General features: G+C 43.8%; 1 protein-coding gene across 3 annotated transcripts in view; it reads right to left on the reverse strand.

Moving 5' to 3' along the window:
* mtus2a (microtubule associated tumor suppressor candidate 2a) overlaps window positions 1-18,862 on the reverse strand; it is a 48,140-nt gene that overhangs the window by 19,385 nt on the left and 9,893 nt on the right. For 2 of the 3 annotated variants that reach the window (XM_082548704.1, XM_082548702.1), the window contains exons 2-4: window positions 10,124-12,378; window positions 8,958-9,216; window positions 5,846-6,091 (exon numbers count right to left, since the gene is read on the reverse strand). In XM_082548704.1, the coding sequence (XP_082404830.1) occupies window positions 5,846-6,091; window positions 8,958-9,216; window positions 10,124-12,136 (2,518 nt within the window). In that variant the 5' untranslated portion in view covers window positions 12,137-12,378. Of the gene's footprint in view, window positions 1-5,845; window positions 6,092-8,957; window positions 9,217-10,123; window positions 12,379-14,939; window positions 14,970-18,862 lie in introns of those variants that run through there. The other variant, XM_082548703.1, reaches the window with a different exon arrangement.

Consider the following 18,862-nt stretch of genomic DNA (forward strand, 5'->3'; position numbering starts at 1 on the left):
CTATGCAGAAAAATGCCCTAATTCCAATTAGCTCTAATAGTATCAAATAATTGCAAATAATTTTCATTAATTTCCCCAGTTTCCTGATGCTGTATGACTCTTTTTTTCATCCCACTGTAATAATAAAGTTGAATGGCTTATAGTTGAACAAGCCATCAGCTATTTTTACTGAAGCTACTATCTACGCTAGTCCTGCACCGTACACACACACACACACACACACACACACACACACACACACACACACACACACACACACACACACACAACCCACTGAGCTGGAGGATGAACTACAACAGTGGGAAGTATAAACTCCAGGGACATTCCTCTAACCCACTTTACTAGTGCCCTGCAATCTTTTCCCAAACGCGTTACTCCTTAATGATTTCTTCTATCAGTACCATCCAGAGCACTAACGGAGTCCGTTTTGCTCGTTGATCAATGGGGAATGCTTCTCTCTGCACAAGTAGGTACTAGGTTGCTGGAGCTCCCCTGACATCCTTGACAGAAGGATGTGAGAATGCATCTGTCAGTCTTTCTGTTCTTTGATCGAAGCTGGAACGTGGTGAGATGGGGCAAAGATCCCAGAGCAGAGGAGGAAAATCAGGTATTGCAAATCTCTCTCTACAAATGAGTTTGTGCAGAAACACGGACCAGTCTCTCAGAAAGTGCCGTGAGCTATATAAAGATTTCTAAAGGTGTTTTTTGGGGGGTAAAACTGACAATATTTAAAATTCAAATTGAGGAAAGGCTTCGGTTTAAATGAAACGTCAGTCTTCCTGTATTTTGACAGCTTTAATATATTATTGAAAAAACCCATGTTAGCTAAATCTCTGACTAATGTTTGATACAGTTGTGGTCAGATGTTTATATACACAAGTTTGCATTTATTATGGATTTTCTCTAAACCACACAGGGTCAAAAGTATACATACACTCACTTAAACCTTTTAATAAGCATGCCTACTAATGTCTCATTAGTAATCATGACTGACTGCATGGCTGACTTTGGCAGGACTCGTTGGATTGACCAAAGCACACAGAGTCATAGGACGATCTAATATTGAGAACTGTAGATTTACACAAGTTGGGAAGGTCTCTTGGAGTCATTTCTACGCAAATGCAGCTTCCAGCATCATCAGTTCAAACAACTGTGTTTAAGTACAAGTTATTTGCATGTATCACAACTTCGTCAAGGTCTGGAACAAGACACAAATTGTCACCCTGAGGTGAGAAGAAGTGCTTAGGATGTTTGGGAGCAACCCAGAAACTGACAAGGCTGAAGTCTGCAATGAACTGGGAAATGCTGCAACACCTACATTCCTTTACACAGTAAAGCAAGTTTTACATTGCCATGGACAACTGAACCCAACTGAAGTTTGTAGCTGCCCACATAAACAAACCAAATGCTGGAGAACGGTTTTATGGCCAGAGGAGACAAAGATTAAGCTATTTATTTACAAGAACTAGAAGGTATGTTTGAAGGACAAAAGTGAGGCATTCAAATCTAAGAACTGTCATGTGGATTAGAGAAACTCCTAAATACATTTATTGTTGTGGTTTTAAACTCATTATACATATAAATGTATGGCAACTCACCCTAATCTCTTTTTTTTTTTCTTTCTTTCTTTTTCTTCTTCTTATCCCACAACTTAGACATTCACATTATTCACACTCTCATTACACATACATATAGGATCTTGGGGGTGGGCACAATCACGGAGTCCAAATTACCATCAGGGTGTACACCTCACCCCTGGCGTCGTTGCCCACCTCTCAATTTTAAATACACTTAGACATTGAGGGCTATCAGGAGGGACTATGCGCTTACCTGCTGCTCCTTGGCAGGTAGCTCCATGCCCTCCTGGGTTTTAATTGCACCTTAGAACACACATGCATCAACACTACAATGAGCGGGTGGAGGGAGGTTTGGAGTCTTCTCCCACCCCCATTCTCTGCGGCCTGCTGGAGCGGGAGGGCTAGGTGGAGTTGGCCGTCCGACTGCGGTCTGGAGTGTGGAGCCTTCCTGCTGCTGCGGAGTCAGGGCGGTCTGCCTCTCCCCACTGCAGGGAAAATGGTAACACCACCTGGGTCTGGGTGCAGTTCCCCCCTCCAGGAGCAAGGGTACCTAGACCCGGTTTGTAGAGTACGCTTGGGGAGTGTGATCGTGTGTACAGCGTCTCTTTATGTCTGTCTCCACGTAGGTTGAGTGTGGAGTGAGTGCATATGAGAGCATGAGGGGGGGAATGGATGTTTGTATCTGTGTGTGCCTGTATTTCTGTGTCTATATGTCAGGTTGGGTATCAGACGCCACCTCTCTGGGGACATCTCAGGCCCTCCAAGGTTTGGAGGCCTATCTCCACCTACCACCACTTCCCCTGCCGGTGGCGGACTCCCTCAGGTGTCGGTGCGTTGGTGGTTCTTTGTGTCTGGGGGTGGGCGTCCAGGTACACACCGGCTCACTCCTTGGCGGCCGCTTATCGGGGCCTGGAGCCTGGGGCTCGCTCGGGCCCCTTCGGGGGTGGGGTGCCCCCGGCCTCTCGGCCTGGGGCTCGGTCACTCAGGCACAGCTGGCGGCCGGCGGAGCTCACGGGCGCGTCACTGCAACTCCCCCTGGCTTCTGCTCCGCGGCTGCTGAGTGAACCCTCATCTGGGACTCTCCTCAGCTCTTACTGGAACAGTGGTGCAGCTGCCCCTCTGTTGGTCTTCCATGGTTTCTTGTGTTCTGGGGGCCTCTGGATGTCTGGAGTTTTGATCTCCTCCATACCTGCTTCACACCCTGGAGGACGGGGCTGTGGCCCCCCCACACTCCCTAGCAGATCGTTACATGGAGAAACCTTTGGAATACAAGCATGCTGATCCACACAGGTATGCACACGGGTGTTCACTGCTCGTAGACCCAAATTACACCTTTCTTGGCTGCTACTTCGAAGCACATCTGTCCTGCGTGCTGCATAACAACATTGAATATTTAGTATTTACTGCTGTTTACACTTAGCTAGATTAATGCGATGGTGTTGTGTTTAGTATGTTGCTTTGTTTTTTGTTTTTTTTGTCTTTTTTTGCTTGTTTTCTATTCTTCTCTCAACAGGTGATCCAGGAGATTTTTTATTTTTTCCCCCCCCTTTCTCACTGTCCCTCTCCCCTTCTGTTTTTCCTTTCCTTCCTCTTTCTTTCTCCCTTTCCTATCTCTCACTCATGTCTGTCCCGTCTGTAACATCTGAAAATAAAATATAATAAATAATAAAAACAAAGATCGACCAAATGGACCAATACGGCAATGCCACGATGATCCATTTGGCAAAGTAAATCCATTGGGTATCCTTGTTGGTCTTCAGACAACAATTCTGATGGCTAAAGAACCAAATGGGACAGGCGAAAAAAAAAAAAAAAAAAAAAAACTCACCCTAATCTCGCAAAGAGAAGAGCTAGTATGACTGTTAAACTTATCCCCCCAAGAAAGTAAAGTAAAGTAAGACAAAAAGACATCAGACAACCTTGTGCTTGAAGCTCATCAAGTGCTCACACAGCAGGAAAGAAAAAGGAGGATCTGCAGTCGGGGGTTCAAAAAGGGCCCAGAGTTCAAATACTTCACTGATAAAGGCCACAAGCACCACGCAGAGTCAAAAGTGGAAATAAATGTTTCTGCTCTCCCCTTCTGTCTCCCGCACTGCATGCCACGTACAAACACACCAACAGACACACACATAAAACTTAACATCAAAGGACCTTAATCTTCCTCCTCTCACGTCTATCATCCTCTATTCCATTTTAGCTTCACCTTACACTGCAGCCGTTCAACAGCAGTAAGAGGAATATTCTGCTGCAGGCACTACTTTTAACAATTTCTAGTCTTCTCTGTTGTCCTGGCAGGTGCTGCTACACTTTCTGAGTATATTTGATGTATAAAGGTTTAACTGCCTAAGGAGTTTTGACCGACAGGTGATTGGCTACTGCACATTAATACCGAGAGCTTTTTAAATAGACAATGTGCCAGCAAGAAAGATCATGTCACATTGTGTTTGTTCTTCTCTGATTTAGTAGTACAAGTGTGTCATTACAGTATGTGAAGAGCTGCAGTGTGTCCTGATGTAATTAATGAATGTTTGCTCAGCAGAAATATCTTAAATCAAATTTCACTTATGTGCGACATTATTTGAAATATTTTATTTTAAGAAAAAAACTGTAGAAATGAAGGTTTTATATAAAATGAAGAATGTAAATTGATTACTTTTGGTCATTATCCTATTAGAGCACTTAATTATGAACAAATTTTACCATCTAGGTGTTGATTTGAGGTGAAGGATTTGGAGGTAGTCCTAATTCACTGTTCCATCCACTTTGTGCAATGCACCAGTGCCACGGCGAGAAAACAACCCATTATTTGTTCACTGTGGAAAGTGATGCTGATGAATCAGCAGTTTCCATGGTTGTTACTGAACATCCTAACCAGTTTTCTCCCATCTACGGGTGACAGTTTGGGTGTTCTCCCAGACCTTTGCCAAGTGGTGACATATCCACATAAGTTGTACTTGCAGTTGTTTAAATTGAGGATGCTGAGATGTATAGTTGCTTAGAAATAGCTCCAAAAGACAATAAATATTCATGAATAAAGGATTCTTAAAATCACTGATTTCAGCTTGACACACATACACGTGCCCCCACTCTTAGTCAGTAATAGTGCTATTTCCTTCATCAATACGTACAAAGTTTAAAACTATAAAAACATTTTTTTTCTCCTGAAGCACATAGGCTTTTCAAAAAATAAAACCTCCCTATTTATGCAGCTTTGTTTAAAAAAAAAGAAGAAAAAGATAAACACATTCTGCTTTGGAAACCCAGAGGGATTCCTCTTTTCCCTGTTGCACTGCAGAGAGCCGTTCCCTCAGTACTGCACAGTTTGTGTTCACTTTTTAACCAATGGCAAAGAAAAGACAAGGATAAAAAAAAAGGATGAGCACAAGGGGGGAAATGAGGGAAAGGAGCGATGACATAACAGGGGGCCTGATGTGCGTGAGAGCGAGGCGCTTACGTCAACTGTAACTGGGAGAGGAAGAGCAAGCATTTCCTATGTAGGTCACATTAAATACACATGCAGCCATCACAAAATTCAGCCAACTATCTAACCAGTCTGCCAAGCAGCACTGGGATCACAACTGTAAATTCTTCCAGGCCCCTGCTACTGTGAAAATGAAAACTATTCACACAAGCATTGCTGTTATCTCTGCTAATGCTGACAGAATCTGCAGCACAGACCCAGTTACAGTAAGAGCCTGTAAAATTACTGGTAAGTCTGGGTAACGATGATGTGTGCTGTGTCGTTTTGACAAACCTCTAAGCGTAAGAATGGAAAGACCAACGTGGCCTGTGCACAAACCTATTGATGATAAAACACTAATGCGAATTGACAGCTACACACTGCACTGCTAGTGACTATAATCTGATTTTTCTTTGGTGTCCTCGTGTGTTATGGAAGATGTGCTTCTTGAATCTGTGTCTCTGCACACGATAATTACGTTGATATTGTGTGTGAAAATTCAGAGTGAAGGATAAATTGCAGGAGGGGTGGAACTCAAAGAGAAAGCAAACCCTAACATAATGCATGTGGGTGGGGGCTGTTTATGCAAACTATATTCATCAGGGAAAACACAGTGGAAGGCAACAAAAGCGCTTAAGTGCTTATCACTCTTAATGTATCATAATGTGGTGATAAAGTCGGCATTAAAGTTAACAGGCAGGCATTCGCGTGACGTGAACGTGGCATCATAGAAAAGCAGACGCGTGCATGGAAGGGCCTCTATCTGACGCGTGGTAATGGTGGTGTCAACAGATTTGAGCTGACTCACGGTGAGCTGTTCTGCAGGGGTCACTCTGTGTGCTGTCAGCAGAATGGGCCGAGGAGACAGAGGACACGCTGGAGCTCCGGACGAAGCCAAATGCCGCCAGGCGGCCCGCGGGCAGGCGGCTGGAGCTGAAACCTGGGGGGCGAAGACCCGACTGACTTGCTTTGGGAAGCAGAGACCTGCAGGCCGCTGCAGCCTGGGGCTGGGCTGCTGCTGTTGTAGTAGCGGGTGGGGTGGCAGCCTGGTCATCTGAGAATCAAGCATAAATCATGTTATCTCATGTGTATTACTGAGAATTCTAAAAAACGAATCAAGACATGCGCAATGAACTGAGAAAAAAAGAACTACTTCACTGCATTTCATCATATCTGGCTCTACTGCATTTATGCTCCTTTTATCTAAGTTGCAACAAATGAATCCTGATATACAGGGAAAGTGATTTTGTGTACAGATGTCTGTGTGTGTGCATGTATGTGTGTGTGTTAGTACTTATTGACTAAACTCATTAGGCAAAATATATACAAGAAGCTCAACAGTTGTGATGTTTATCCCCCTGTGAACCATTCATTATCCTGTGTTGACTAAGCTCTCAGTGGGCACCAGGAAGTTCATCATTCTATGACTATGACTGCTGCGCCAAGTAAATATAATAAGTATACACACAACAACCTGTGAACAGCTGTGTTTGGCTCTGCTGGTGATTGCAGACTGGGCTACTGGCCAGCGGTTTCTCAAATGTCAGCGCTATCATGGTATTCAATGTGACACTCACAGATTAGGTCATTGTTAATATATCTATCTAACCCATAACCTTACTGCCTTATTATCAGTAACCCTTCAAAGTTATCTCAAAGACTAAAAGCAGTCGTTTCCAAACTTGAAAGGTATGGAAGGTAAATTTTAAAAAAGAGAAACTATTGTTATTGAAGGACAAAAGGAAAATGTTTGGAATCAAGGAGAGAAATTGAGGTTAAAAAGGTAATCACAGCCTCATATAGGAAGCTATTGTCAGGGAACGATTCTGGGTGGAAGAGGAGCTTTATCCCCTGCTGGCTACAGAGATAAGGTAGACAGCCCTCATTTCCTCTCCATTTGGCACAGCTGCATGTGCCAGTGCATGCTATGGGGGCAACCACATCGTGAGGACAAGAGAAAGAAAGAAAAACTTTGTGAAGGAGAAATAAAACCCTGTTGGAACAGAGAGGGGAAAACCCGGGAGAAAAATTAAAAAAGCTTCCAGTCTAGCTCCCTTCCAGCATCATCAATGCTGCTGCTCACACTTGTCATGTCCTCCCTCGATCCTTAGCGCCCGTCTGTGTGCCATGCGGTCTGTTCATTAGGTTGGAGCTTGCTCCTCTAGAGTGAGAAGGTCAGGATCATTCAAGATAAATGGTCTCATTTCTATTCTATCCTCCCAACCCCCACTCCTCTGTACTCATTCACTCTGAGAGACAACGGAGAGAAGTGAGCTTGGCAATCATCAACTATAGCCTAAATACCACAGCCGCAGACTGCTTGTGAATATAGAAAGCAGTAACCGGTGTCTTTATTCCACACATCTCAAAGTTCTCTGTGATAAAGTCACCATCAAAAAGCTTATATATAAAGGTCCTTTAGGCTATAATTGTTTTCCCTTAGAAAACCCTAAGAGTTTTGCCAATGCTAAAGACGTGAGCAAAACCATATTTCCGTCCACTGCCTTTGAATGAAAGCAAGGACATTAAGTAATTTAGGCCAGAAAAATTCAATGGGATAGGCAGCTGGGAAAGGTGCAACAATCGCCAGTCTTTTAGAGTCAGGTCAAGGTGAGACACAAAAACCTGCACCGATTACCTCCACTGAGTCTGAAATTCCATGTAAATGTAACACCTGAGTTTATTACAACCTCTGCAGCAGAACATGCACAAAGCATCAGGATCACTGCTTTTAGAGTAGATGAGAGTGTCAGCACGAAGAAGCTGTGGTTGCTACAACACATATGAGAAGAAGGTCCTTATTATAAAAACAATACAGTATTTAGACGTATCTATATAGTAATTAAGTAAGTAGTTTGAGTAGCTTGACAGCTACACAATAACTTTATAGCATAACTACTATAATCTGTGTGACACAGAGAGATTTCCTCTTCTCTCACATGTTGTTATTCACAGCGATGAATGAAATAAAGGGGTGGGGGGTAGGGTGGGGGGTTCTAGTTAGTGTTTTCCCAGGAGACTGATGAGAAAAAATGAAAAACTCAAATAATTTCAGCATTTCAGGTGCCGTTTATCCAACCATGCAAAGGGCATGGAGGATTCCAGAAGGAAGATAGTGACATCACTTAAGTGTTAATTGCTTTGTACTTCAAAGGCTTTAGTTCCCAGAGGGCCAAGCGGCATGTAGTTGCTATGCATATGTATTAATAAGGATTATGATAAGGAAGCCCAGCACATCATGAAACTATGCTGATCAACTGTGCATGTTCAGTTTTGGGTATGTATGTATGTATTTTGTGTATATATGTATATATTAAAGTACACATGTAGATGTACAAAATCTCTCCGGATGTTATCAGTTTGTGTCTGCGTTGGCACCCTCAGCTACACAGCAAATCAAACATGCATGGGAGTGATAAATGACACAGCCTGCCAGCAGTGTGCAGGATGATGAGAAAATTTTAGACTCCAATATTGCATTAACAGTTGAGCTGTGACTTAAATCTGAGTTCGGCAGCCAGAGATGCTATCTGAACCCTCAGAATTGGAAATTTTTTGTGCGCGAAGAGGAAAATGTGAGCAAGTAGTTATTTATTTATTTGATTTTGGTGATGGCAGCGTACTGGTGTGGAACGAGTCCCCTCAGAGTGTCTCTAAAAGATTCCCAATCAGATCAAAATTAATCTCAGAGAACGCATTTTAATGAGCTGCCTTCATCTCGGGCCAAGTTGATAAGGGGAGGAAAGGGTCTCAAAACTGCTTGGTGCGGCAGAGGAGAAGAAAGGTAACGCAGCATAAATTTTGGGTTGCTGAAATAGAATCTGACATGAGCTCAGATGACTCAAAAGAGGTCATTTACAGTTGCTATCCTTGCTGCTTTCTGTGTGGAAAATTCAGATCTGGTCAAATGTTTAATTTACCTGTATTATCCGGGTCTTTCTGATTAGTTGCTGGGGTGACAGGTTGGACCGGCTGGCTGAAGACTTGTGTTGACCTCTGACCTTGACTAGGTCCTCTGCCCTTGGCCGCGATCGTAGCCGTTCTGGTGACAGCTCCCAGTCCCAGACGCAGACCTCTGCCAGACCGCAGGAGACTGCCACTCCCTCCTGCCTGAGCAGCCGTCCTGCTCTGCAGAGCGTCCTCAGCGGAGCAGCCTTTCAAGCTGACGGATCTTCCAACCTAGAAATCAAAATCACCAAATGGAGTCAAATGCCATCAAAATAACTGACATGCTGTGTTTTCTGAAGCCATTTCTGTGCAGTTAAATCACATAAGAGCTTTCCATTTTTCATTGCAGCATTTCAAGTATGGGCCACACTTAAATTCATGACTAAGATAATAACAGCGTTTTCTTTTGTTTTTTTAACATTTGTGTGTGTTTGCTTTAAAACCCCCTTCAGACTTTCACCCACGTTTGTTAGCAACAATGTCTGGATACTGTAGCAGCTTTAATTTTGTGCAAAAATGCAACGCACCCTGTAATCTAATAGCAGCATGATGCTGATTATTGAAAAAAAAAGTATTTCTATCCTCAGTTTGGAACTCTGCTGCATGCTTCTTTTTCTTATATTGTGAGTAGAAGCAATTAAATCTGATGAAAAATGGAACCCAGCAAATCAGATGTTATTAACTCTAAATGAAAATGTAACAGTCCTGCAGGGAAACTGGAAGCTGCGGAATAAATTTGAAATGTTGACACTCTCAACAGTGTTACTGTGTTCTAGGCAAAATGCTAACACACATACATTGTCATGTGAAGCACTGAAAACTAACTCGTCCCCCGCGGACTTTGCACTTCAACAAGCATTAAATATTTATTTCCCCATGTTCGTGTTTGACTGCGTATATAAGTATGAATGCAAAATGAATTTATTGAATCAGTATCAATAAGAAATAGGTTTAGAAGCAATAATGAAGGTCCTCTGAGAGTGATCATAAAATGCAAAAGGCCTGTTATCAATTATACATGGTTTACTAGGCCTATCAGCATGATGGAAGCATTAACATGCTTAGTCAATAAACTGTGCGTAAGACTCATAATCAAAGAAAGACTTAAAATCACATCTCTACAGTAAACAGGACTCACCTCTGATGGTGTCCCATAGAAGTTGTCTGCCTTGCTGCCCAGTTTTGGAGGTGCTGTGTGGCTATGGGCGTGTACGGGTGGAACAGTGTTTGTGTGTCCAGGAGCCCTTATACTCCTATTCAGTATTCCTGATGGAAAAATGTTTGTCTGCATCTCCTGGCGGTACTTATCATAAAGCAGATTGGAGGCACAAAGAACTGGGGCTCCTCGGGTTTCCGGATCAGGCCTTGGGGGCTCTTTAGGTGTGTCTTTAAAAGATGTGGGTGTTTGGCTGTGGGTGCATGCGGACAGCCTGGATGGTAGCGAGGATACCTGATACGGTCCATCAGAAGCCTGAGGCTTAAACTGAGGATTCTTTCGGACGTAGGTAATGATTTTGGGGCGAACTCCTTTAGGTTTCAGTTTAGGTGATGGCGAGCTGTCTTTGGGGGAGTTGTTGTTGTTAGAGCTGGGGGAGCTTTGCTGGTTGTTAAGAGGCGCTTTGGGGATTCCACTTGTGCTTATATTAGTTTTGACTGGTGCTCTCAAGCAACTGTTGCCATAGCCCTGAGCTGATGTTGATACAGCAGGGATATGTCTAACCACTCCAGAGACATTCCTAGAAACGAGGTACATGGAGGGTTGCCTGCATGGTGAGCCCTGGGGTGTCCTGAGAGGGGAGTGTGGAGGGGTTGATGACCTGGATTCAACCCCAGTTCTGTTGGGACTAGAGCAATTCCTTCTGTATGTAAGCTGAGTCTGGGGTCTCTTCTCTAAGGTGGAAGGGTTTGAGGGATTGGAACTGTGGCGTGCACTTGTAGCTGGCTGTTTTTCCGCTGGTGGAGTCTCCCTTTGGGATGTCTGGCTGGGTTGCCTCAGCTGGGAGACTACAGATGTGTTGTACAGGTGGGAGAAATCAGATGGTTCACGTAAAGATGTTTTTGTAAACTTTCTGTTTGACCCATTACTGTGTGGATCTGCAGAGAGGTTAAGAGGAGACGGTTGCCCTGTCTCAGTTTGCTGAGTGTTGGAGTCTGCACTCCTCGCTCTTCCCATCTCCGTCTGACAGAGGGGCCTCACAAGCTGTTGGCGCCGTGGTGGCAGCACCCTCTCCTCAAATCCAGCCTTTCTCCTTTGGCCTAGCCCTCCATCAGAGGACAAGCCATTTCTATGACTTCTCTCATCTTTTCTCTGATCCTGGTATGAGAATGCTGGGTTAAGGGTCTCCTGAGGATGCATCGGTGGGGAGTTCTGATTGGCATCTACAGGGGCTGCCCTTCTTCTGTTCTGGGCTGAGGTAGTGTTTTGGGCATTGTGATAAGGGTTGGTCTTCGACAGAGAGGCGAGAGAAGTTTCTCCATCACCATCCAGAGCACTAGACAGGCTTCCACTGAGGGAAACAGCTGACAGGCTGGAGACAAACACATTCGTCTCAGACTTAGACTCCTTCAGACCTCCCTTCCATCTTTCTCTGCCTGACCTGGTGTCCTGTTTCTCTGCTGTCACACATGCGTCTAGCTCCTCAGTGCTATGACAGGCGATCCTTTTCTGAACCTCTTTGCCTCTCTGAATTTTACTCTCCACTCTGTTGCTGTCATTGTCATTTCTCCTCACGCCGGTAGAAGCAGAGCTGGCTGTTGAACTCGATGATATTGACATGGCACCTTCATCTTTTCCATCTTTCATGCTTCCACAATCATCCTCCTCCTCATTCTCCTCCTGCTTCCTGCTTCCCAGGTAAGTATGTATCTCCTGACGTGCCAAAAGTTCATAGTCAGACTCCACGCATTGCTGCTCTGATCCCCAAAACTCTAACTTTTCTGGGGAGTCGCTCTGAGAGACCAAGGGAGGAATAGAGCTTGTGCCGTATCCCGTGTCCTCATACAAACCTCTTCTTTCTTGATCACTGATTGAGGATAACTGATTGGCGTTGTCATCTCCAGACTGAGTGAACTGGATCTGGGTTTTATTTCCAATCTTTTCTCCTCTGTCAACACTGACCCTCAGGCCTTGGATACTAGTTGGATTGCTCATGTTGAATTGATTTTTGTCACACTCAAAGACACCTGCAGGGTACTGAGGCCATTTATGGAGCTACAAAAGTTACTTCCCTCACTGCCTTTTCTCTTCAGGGTCTGATGACGGCTCTTTTGAATAAGCCAGGGACAAAATGTCATCTCATGAAACCTTTCTCACTTCACCTTTCTTATTTTGCATTTACGGCGAGTTAAAAAGCGGTCTCTGATGGTTTTTCACCACGATGAAGGTCTTTCAATCTGAAATAAAAGACAACAAAGGGAACTGTCAGAAAAAAAAGCATCAAGTACACTTAATAAGCAGCCATTCTGCAGTTCCCCCACAGAGTCACTTAATTTTTTTTAATATTCAGCCTGCTCTGGGTAGCAGCAATTATGAAATCAGCTGTGTACGGCAAACCATTTTCTGCTCTTAATGTATGGATAGCCATTTGAAAAAAAAAACTGGTTGCCTATGAGAGAAGAATCACTGGAAGTATAACAAGAAAATTACAGTTTTAATACTACCTTGTTTCTATTTCAGAGGCATCAGAGACTTTACAAGTAGAGGAGAACTCTTGACTCCCACTTAGAGATTTCTTGTGTTATAGTGGGTGGTTGCAAGGCAGTTTAGCATAAATGGGGCCTATGGAGCTGGTGCCATGTAACATGCACACAATTACAGCAGTTTGCAAGTTTTATTGTGTGTTCAAAAAGAACTTGGAGGTTTTAACTTATCATTTTTATGAGAATTAGATATTAGTTCTCTAAGTAATAATGTTCATTTTAATTTCAGGCATCATCAAAGTCATTCTAGACACAAGTCTGGCCACTTGGCAGCCATCTTGAAATGCCTCCAGATACTTATTTTAAAACATTATCCAAATTATCTTTAAGTTCAATGGTTTCAATGGACATTTTGTCCCAGTAGCTAAACTTCTACCAGCAAATTCACCCTTGAATTTCTGGGAGTGCCATGTCTCCTCCTTATAAGCGAATCACTTGGAAACTGGTGCACTTGATATTGGCAAAATTAGGTTCTTTGTAAGTAAAGCGCGACATACTGGCAGCTCCAGTTTATTGGAGTCGGTTTTTAAAATAGGCAATAAATGAAAATGTAAAAAGTAAAGAAGACGCAGGAGAAACACCGTTCAACCATGTTATTGTGCTGACGTTGCACAGTTTGTTCTCCACAGGGCACCCTGCAACTCCCCTGTTGCAGCAATTTGGAACCTACAAACAGCCAAGTGATCTAAGTCACGTTAAAGGCCAGTCCGTGAAAATATTGTCGGACATAAACCGGTCCGTGGCCCAAAAAAGGTTGGGGGCGGCTGCCCTACAAGAGAGAGAGAGCAGAGACATGTCCAGAGGTGGTGAAACTAAGTAAGTACTTCACCTAAGAACAGTGTTACGTTCATTTGTCTAGGGCTGCTACGCCAGTATCTTTTGGATGCAAGTGTTGCATTTTGTACTCTATTTTCTAATATGCTGAAATAATTATATTTCAGCTCAACAATGAGCTAACAGATAACACTACCCAGCTATGTATAATTAGTTAAAATCAATATCCACCTGCGACACTGAAGCGACAGATGCATTTTGAATCGGTAATTTACATAAAATTTAAATAATTCTGTATAATGGGTCTTTTACATTATGCATTTTATGTGTATTTTGAGGCTAAACATTGCCTGTTTCACTGAATTGAGCACCAAAATCTTTGTTTCACTATTTTGAAAACCAGTTATTTTATGCAAAACAGCATCCATAAAGCGCATCACTGAGGTAATAGCAATGTTCTTACTGTGATCAGCACGAGTACAGGGACAGTTACTGTAGATGCTCACTTTAGTCGTGAGAGATATGTGAAGAGAGAAGTACAGCGTGTTTGCATGTAAGTGAAGGAGTCACCCTGGGGATGGTTGATGAAGGCAAGTAAGAGGAAGGCGGAAAGGGTGAGAAGTGATTTGTAATGAGCTTTTTTTTCCTCAAGAGACAATGTGAAATAGAAAGCAAGATGAGAACTGGGTGAAAAGACTTGTAATGAAAGCTTTTCCGATCATTAAGTTTTTATAGAACATATAACACAAGCAAGCAGTGTCTCCAATATGTTCAAAGGCAGGCATCATCCTAACATGAAAAAGATGAAAATTAGGTGCAGGGGTCGTTAATGGCGAGGACCAGAAAGAGCAGTTCAGAAGGGATAAATCCATGCGGTATGTCTGATCACTACAGGAGGGTTTCCACTCTCCTCTCAGCATGTTTTCTGTAGCGGGTGGATGTAGTTAATGGCATGATTGGACTGTACACAACAATGTCCTGCTGCATTTAAAATCTGCAGTCTCTAAAACTGTGTTTTAAATACTTGCGTTAGCCTTTAATGCACAAATGAGGCCGTAGAGCTGAAACATATTACTACATATCATATTACGAGATGAGTTAAACATGCGGTATAAAACACGCACACTCAAACGCTCTCGAAATAAACACTTCCGGCTGTCTCCTTAAATTTCTCCATAATTATACGAGAGCTCTACGAGGAATTCTCTTTCTGCCTTGAACCAGAAGCATTAAAACCATTGAATATTAATGGTTTCAGCTCCTTTGCCCTTCAGGGAGAGCATCTTTTGCTCACTTGTTCTGTAGGCCTGTTTCCTGCATCATAGAGAAAATTCATACAAAACAAGCGTCAGATTTCAATCAATTGCCGTCAAAACTGTCTGGATCAATTCATCTGTCTGTGCAGTCAAAGAATGAAGTAAAATATGTCTTAAACCATCACACTGAATGTTTGAGTAGCAAAGTATGAATAGCTCTCCCACCTTCTAATTATATGTGCAGCAGGGGTGTCTGTTCTCATTAGCGAGTGGCTTTTCCACGTGCCCCGTGACAGCTCTCACTGCCTGTGGCACGTTTGATATTCCACAAAACCTAGAGAGCTAAATTCTCTCTAAATGTAAAGGACAGGGGAAAGATTCACATGGAAGTTCAATTTCCTACAGGTTTTCTTAGAAGTAATTTGGAGATACCATCAAAGTTAACCTAATATTCTATTTTTTTTAAAGCATAAATAAATAAAAGCAATAAAAGTTGGCTTTAGCAAACTAAAATGAGGTCATTTTTTAAAAGAATTTCAGTTATAAAATCTAAAAACCCAAGTCTTTTATTGAGATTGTGGTAAAGTAAACATCCCCCCCACACACACACACACACACAATGGGAACACATGGAAATTCACTGTGCCTGACAAACAGAACATGGAGGATAATCCACACAATGTCTGCTCCCCTCTGCCTGTGTGTACCCTGCTCATATTTACCCTTGATTGGCGCAAACAATCAAATAATTAGCTAATTGCTCACACAGAGGCGGGGACAGAGACCGATAGGAGGGAAGGAAAGTGGCAGAGAGCTGTGCTACAGGGTGAGAGAATTCCCTGAGAAGACATGTGTGGCAGATCAATTTTGGCACTGATGTAGTGCTGCAGCTTGTGCTGATGACAGCACTCTCGGGAGGCTGGATGCTGAGCTCGGTCACAGTGGCTGAACCAGAATAAGCTGCATTTCACCTAACTGAGAAAATCCAAAACAGAAAACAATCCAGCAAAACTCTAATCATAACATGAAAAATAATAGAATCAAAAAGAATAGTAGAAACTGGTGGATGATAGTAAAACAAAAAGAAAAAAATCTGAAACATGAAAAGAAAAAAACCCCTCAGCTGCCTTTCCTCGTTATTAGGCTATTTTGATGTCACACACGCTCAGATCCTCTAAGTAAAGAAGATCACATGCGAGGGAGTGTTGGTTGAAGGCGTGTCGGTTGGCAGGAATATGAATTATGCAATTACAAAATCTAACAAATATGAAAAATCTCTTTGATCACCCAGCTCGGAGCAAAGGAAAAACTGCAAATATGAAAAACTAAGTGGACAGGGTACTATGCATTATATAAGAGTAGTTATGAGTTATAAACGCACAGTTGCCACAAGCACTCCTGGCACAGCCAAACCCTTATTTACATTATACAAGCCAAGCCTGTCTGCACTTGCTCGCCACACGTATATATAAAAACACATACATGCATGTTCATTTATAATGTTATTCCCTTTATCTTCATATACAGTGAAATGGCAAAAATTGCTGTTCAGAAAGACCAAACAAATGAATACAAACATATATTCATTCTGCCTATTTGAAGCTACATACTCATTGTAGAAGACAAAGTAATTCATTACAAGCGCTATTAATGTCAGTGTTTGATGAACACCTATTTTTACATTTGTAAAAGCGACACTGCAGTAAACGTTATTTAGAAAAATGTATTTACAAAAATATTGTACAGGTAACGTATGTAAAGGCGACAACTTACATGTAACGTACACGTTAGATTGCCATTGATAAGCTCTACACATAATATACATTTCATTTGTAATGATTTGAGTGACCCAAATTGAATCACAAACTTATGATACCTGGATATATCATAAGTATATATATATATATATATATATATAACAACACCCAGCACGCCCCTGCGGGCGGTTTATCCTTCAAGCTCGGGTCCTCTACCAGAGGCCTGGGAGCTTGAGGGTCCTGCGCAGTATCTTAGCTGTTCCCAGGACTGCGCTCTTCTGGACAGAGATCTCCGATGTTATTCCCGGGATCTGCTGGAGCCACTCGCCTAGCTTGGGAGTCACCGCACCTAGTGCTCCGATTACCACGGGGACCACCGTTACCTTCACCCTCCACATCCTCTCGAGCTCTTCTCTGAGCCCTTGGTATTTCTCCAGCTTCTCGTGTTCCTTCTTCCTGATATTGCTGTCATTCGGAACCGCTACATCGATCACTACGGCCGTCTTCTTCTGTTTCTCTACCACCACTATGTCCGGTTGGTTAGCCACCACCATTTTGTCCGTCTGTATCTGGAAGTCCCACAGGATCTTAGCTCGGTCATTCTCCACCACCCTTGGGGGCATCTCCCATTTTGACCTCGGGACTTCTAGGTTATACTCGGCACAGATGTTCCTGTACACTATGCCGGCCACTTGGTTATGGCGTTCCATGTATGCCTTGCCTGCTAGCATCTTGCACCCTGCTGTTATGTGCTGGATTGTCTCTGGGGCATCTTTACACAGCCTGCACCTGGGGTCTTGCCTGGTGTGATAGACCCCAGCCTCTATGGATCTTGTACTCAGAGCTTGTTCTTGTGCTGCCATGATTAGTGCCTCTGTGCTGTCTTTCAGTCCAGCTTTGTCCAGCCACTGGTAGGATTTCTGGATATCAGCCACCTCCTCTATCTGCCGGTGGTACATACCGTGCAGGGGCCTGTCCTTCCATGATGGTTCCTCGTCTCCCTCCTCTTTCTTGGGTTTCTGCTGCCTGAGGTATTCACTGAGCACTCGGTCAGTTGGGGCCATCTTCCCAATGTATTCTTGGATGTTCCTTGTCTCATCCTGGACTGTGGTGCTGACACTCACCAGTCCCCGGCCCCCTTCCTTCCGCTTAGCGTACAGCCTCAGGGTGCTGGACTTGGGGTGAAACCCTCCATGCATGGTCAGGAGCTTTCTTGTCTTTATGTCAGTGGCTTCTATCTCCTCCTTTGGCCAGCCTATTACCCCAGCAGGGTACCTGATCACGGGCAGGGCGTATGTGTTGATGGCCCGGATCTTGTTCTTACCATTCAGCTGACTCCTCAGGACTTGCCTGACCCTCTGCAGGTACTTGGTGGTTGCAGCCTTTCTAGCGGCCTCTTCATGGTTCCCATTTGCCTGCGGGATCCCCAGGTACTTGTAACTGTCCTCTATGTCTGCAATGTTGCCTTCTGGTAGTTCAATCCCCTCAGTTCTGACTACCTTCCCTCTCTTTGTTACCATCCGACTACACTTCTCCAGTCCGAACGACATTCCAATGTCATTGCTGTATAGCCTGGTAGTGTGGATCAGTGAATCGATGTCTCGTTCACTCTTGGCATACAGCTTGATGTCATCCATGTACAGGAGGTGGCTGACAACTGCTCCGTTCCGTAGTCGGTATCCGTAGCCAGTCTTGTTAATGATCTCACTGAGGGGGTTCAGGCCTATGCAGAACAGCAGTGGGGACAGAGCATCTCCTTGGTAGATCCCGCACTTGATGGTAACTTGTGCTATGGGCTTGGAGTTGGCCTCTAGTGTTGTATGCCACATCCCCATTGAGTTCCTGATGAAGGCTCTTAGGGTCCCATTGATCTTGTACAATTCTAGGCATTCCAGTATCCAGCTGTGGGGCATTGAGTCATAGGCCTTCTTGTAATCAATCCAGGCAGTGCACAGGTTGGTCAGTCTGGTCTTGCAGTCTCGGCTGATTGTTCTGTCTACCAGTAGCTGGTGTTTTGCACCTCTGGTATTCTTGCCAATTCCTTTCTGTGTCCCGCTCATGTATTGACCCATGTGCCTGTTCATCTTAGCCGATATGATGCCTGACAGGAGCTTCCATGTAGTACTGAGGCAGGTTATTGGTCGGTAGTTGGAGGGGACCGGTCCCTTCTTGGGGTCCTTGGGGATCAGGACCGTCCGGCCTTCAGTTAGCCATTCCGGGTGTCTCTCGTTAACTAGCAGCTGGTTCATTTGTGCTGCCAGACGCTCGTGGAGTGCAGTCAGCTTCTTCAGCCAGTAGGCGTGAACCATGTCGGGCCCTGGTGCTGTCCAACTCTTCATACTGGAGACCCTTTCTTGGATATCTGCCACTGTGATGGTTACTGGACCCTGT

This window comes from Aulonocara stuartgranti (genome assembly GCF_965226115.1).
Source record: "Aulonocara stuartgranti genome assembly, chromosome: 10".
Lineage (NCBI taxonomy): Eukaryota > Metazoa > Chordata > Actinopteri > Cichliformes > Cichlidae > Aulonocara > Aulonocara stuartgranti.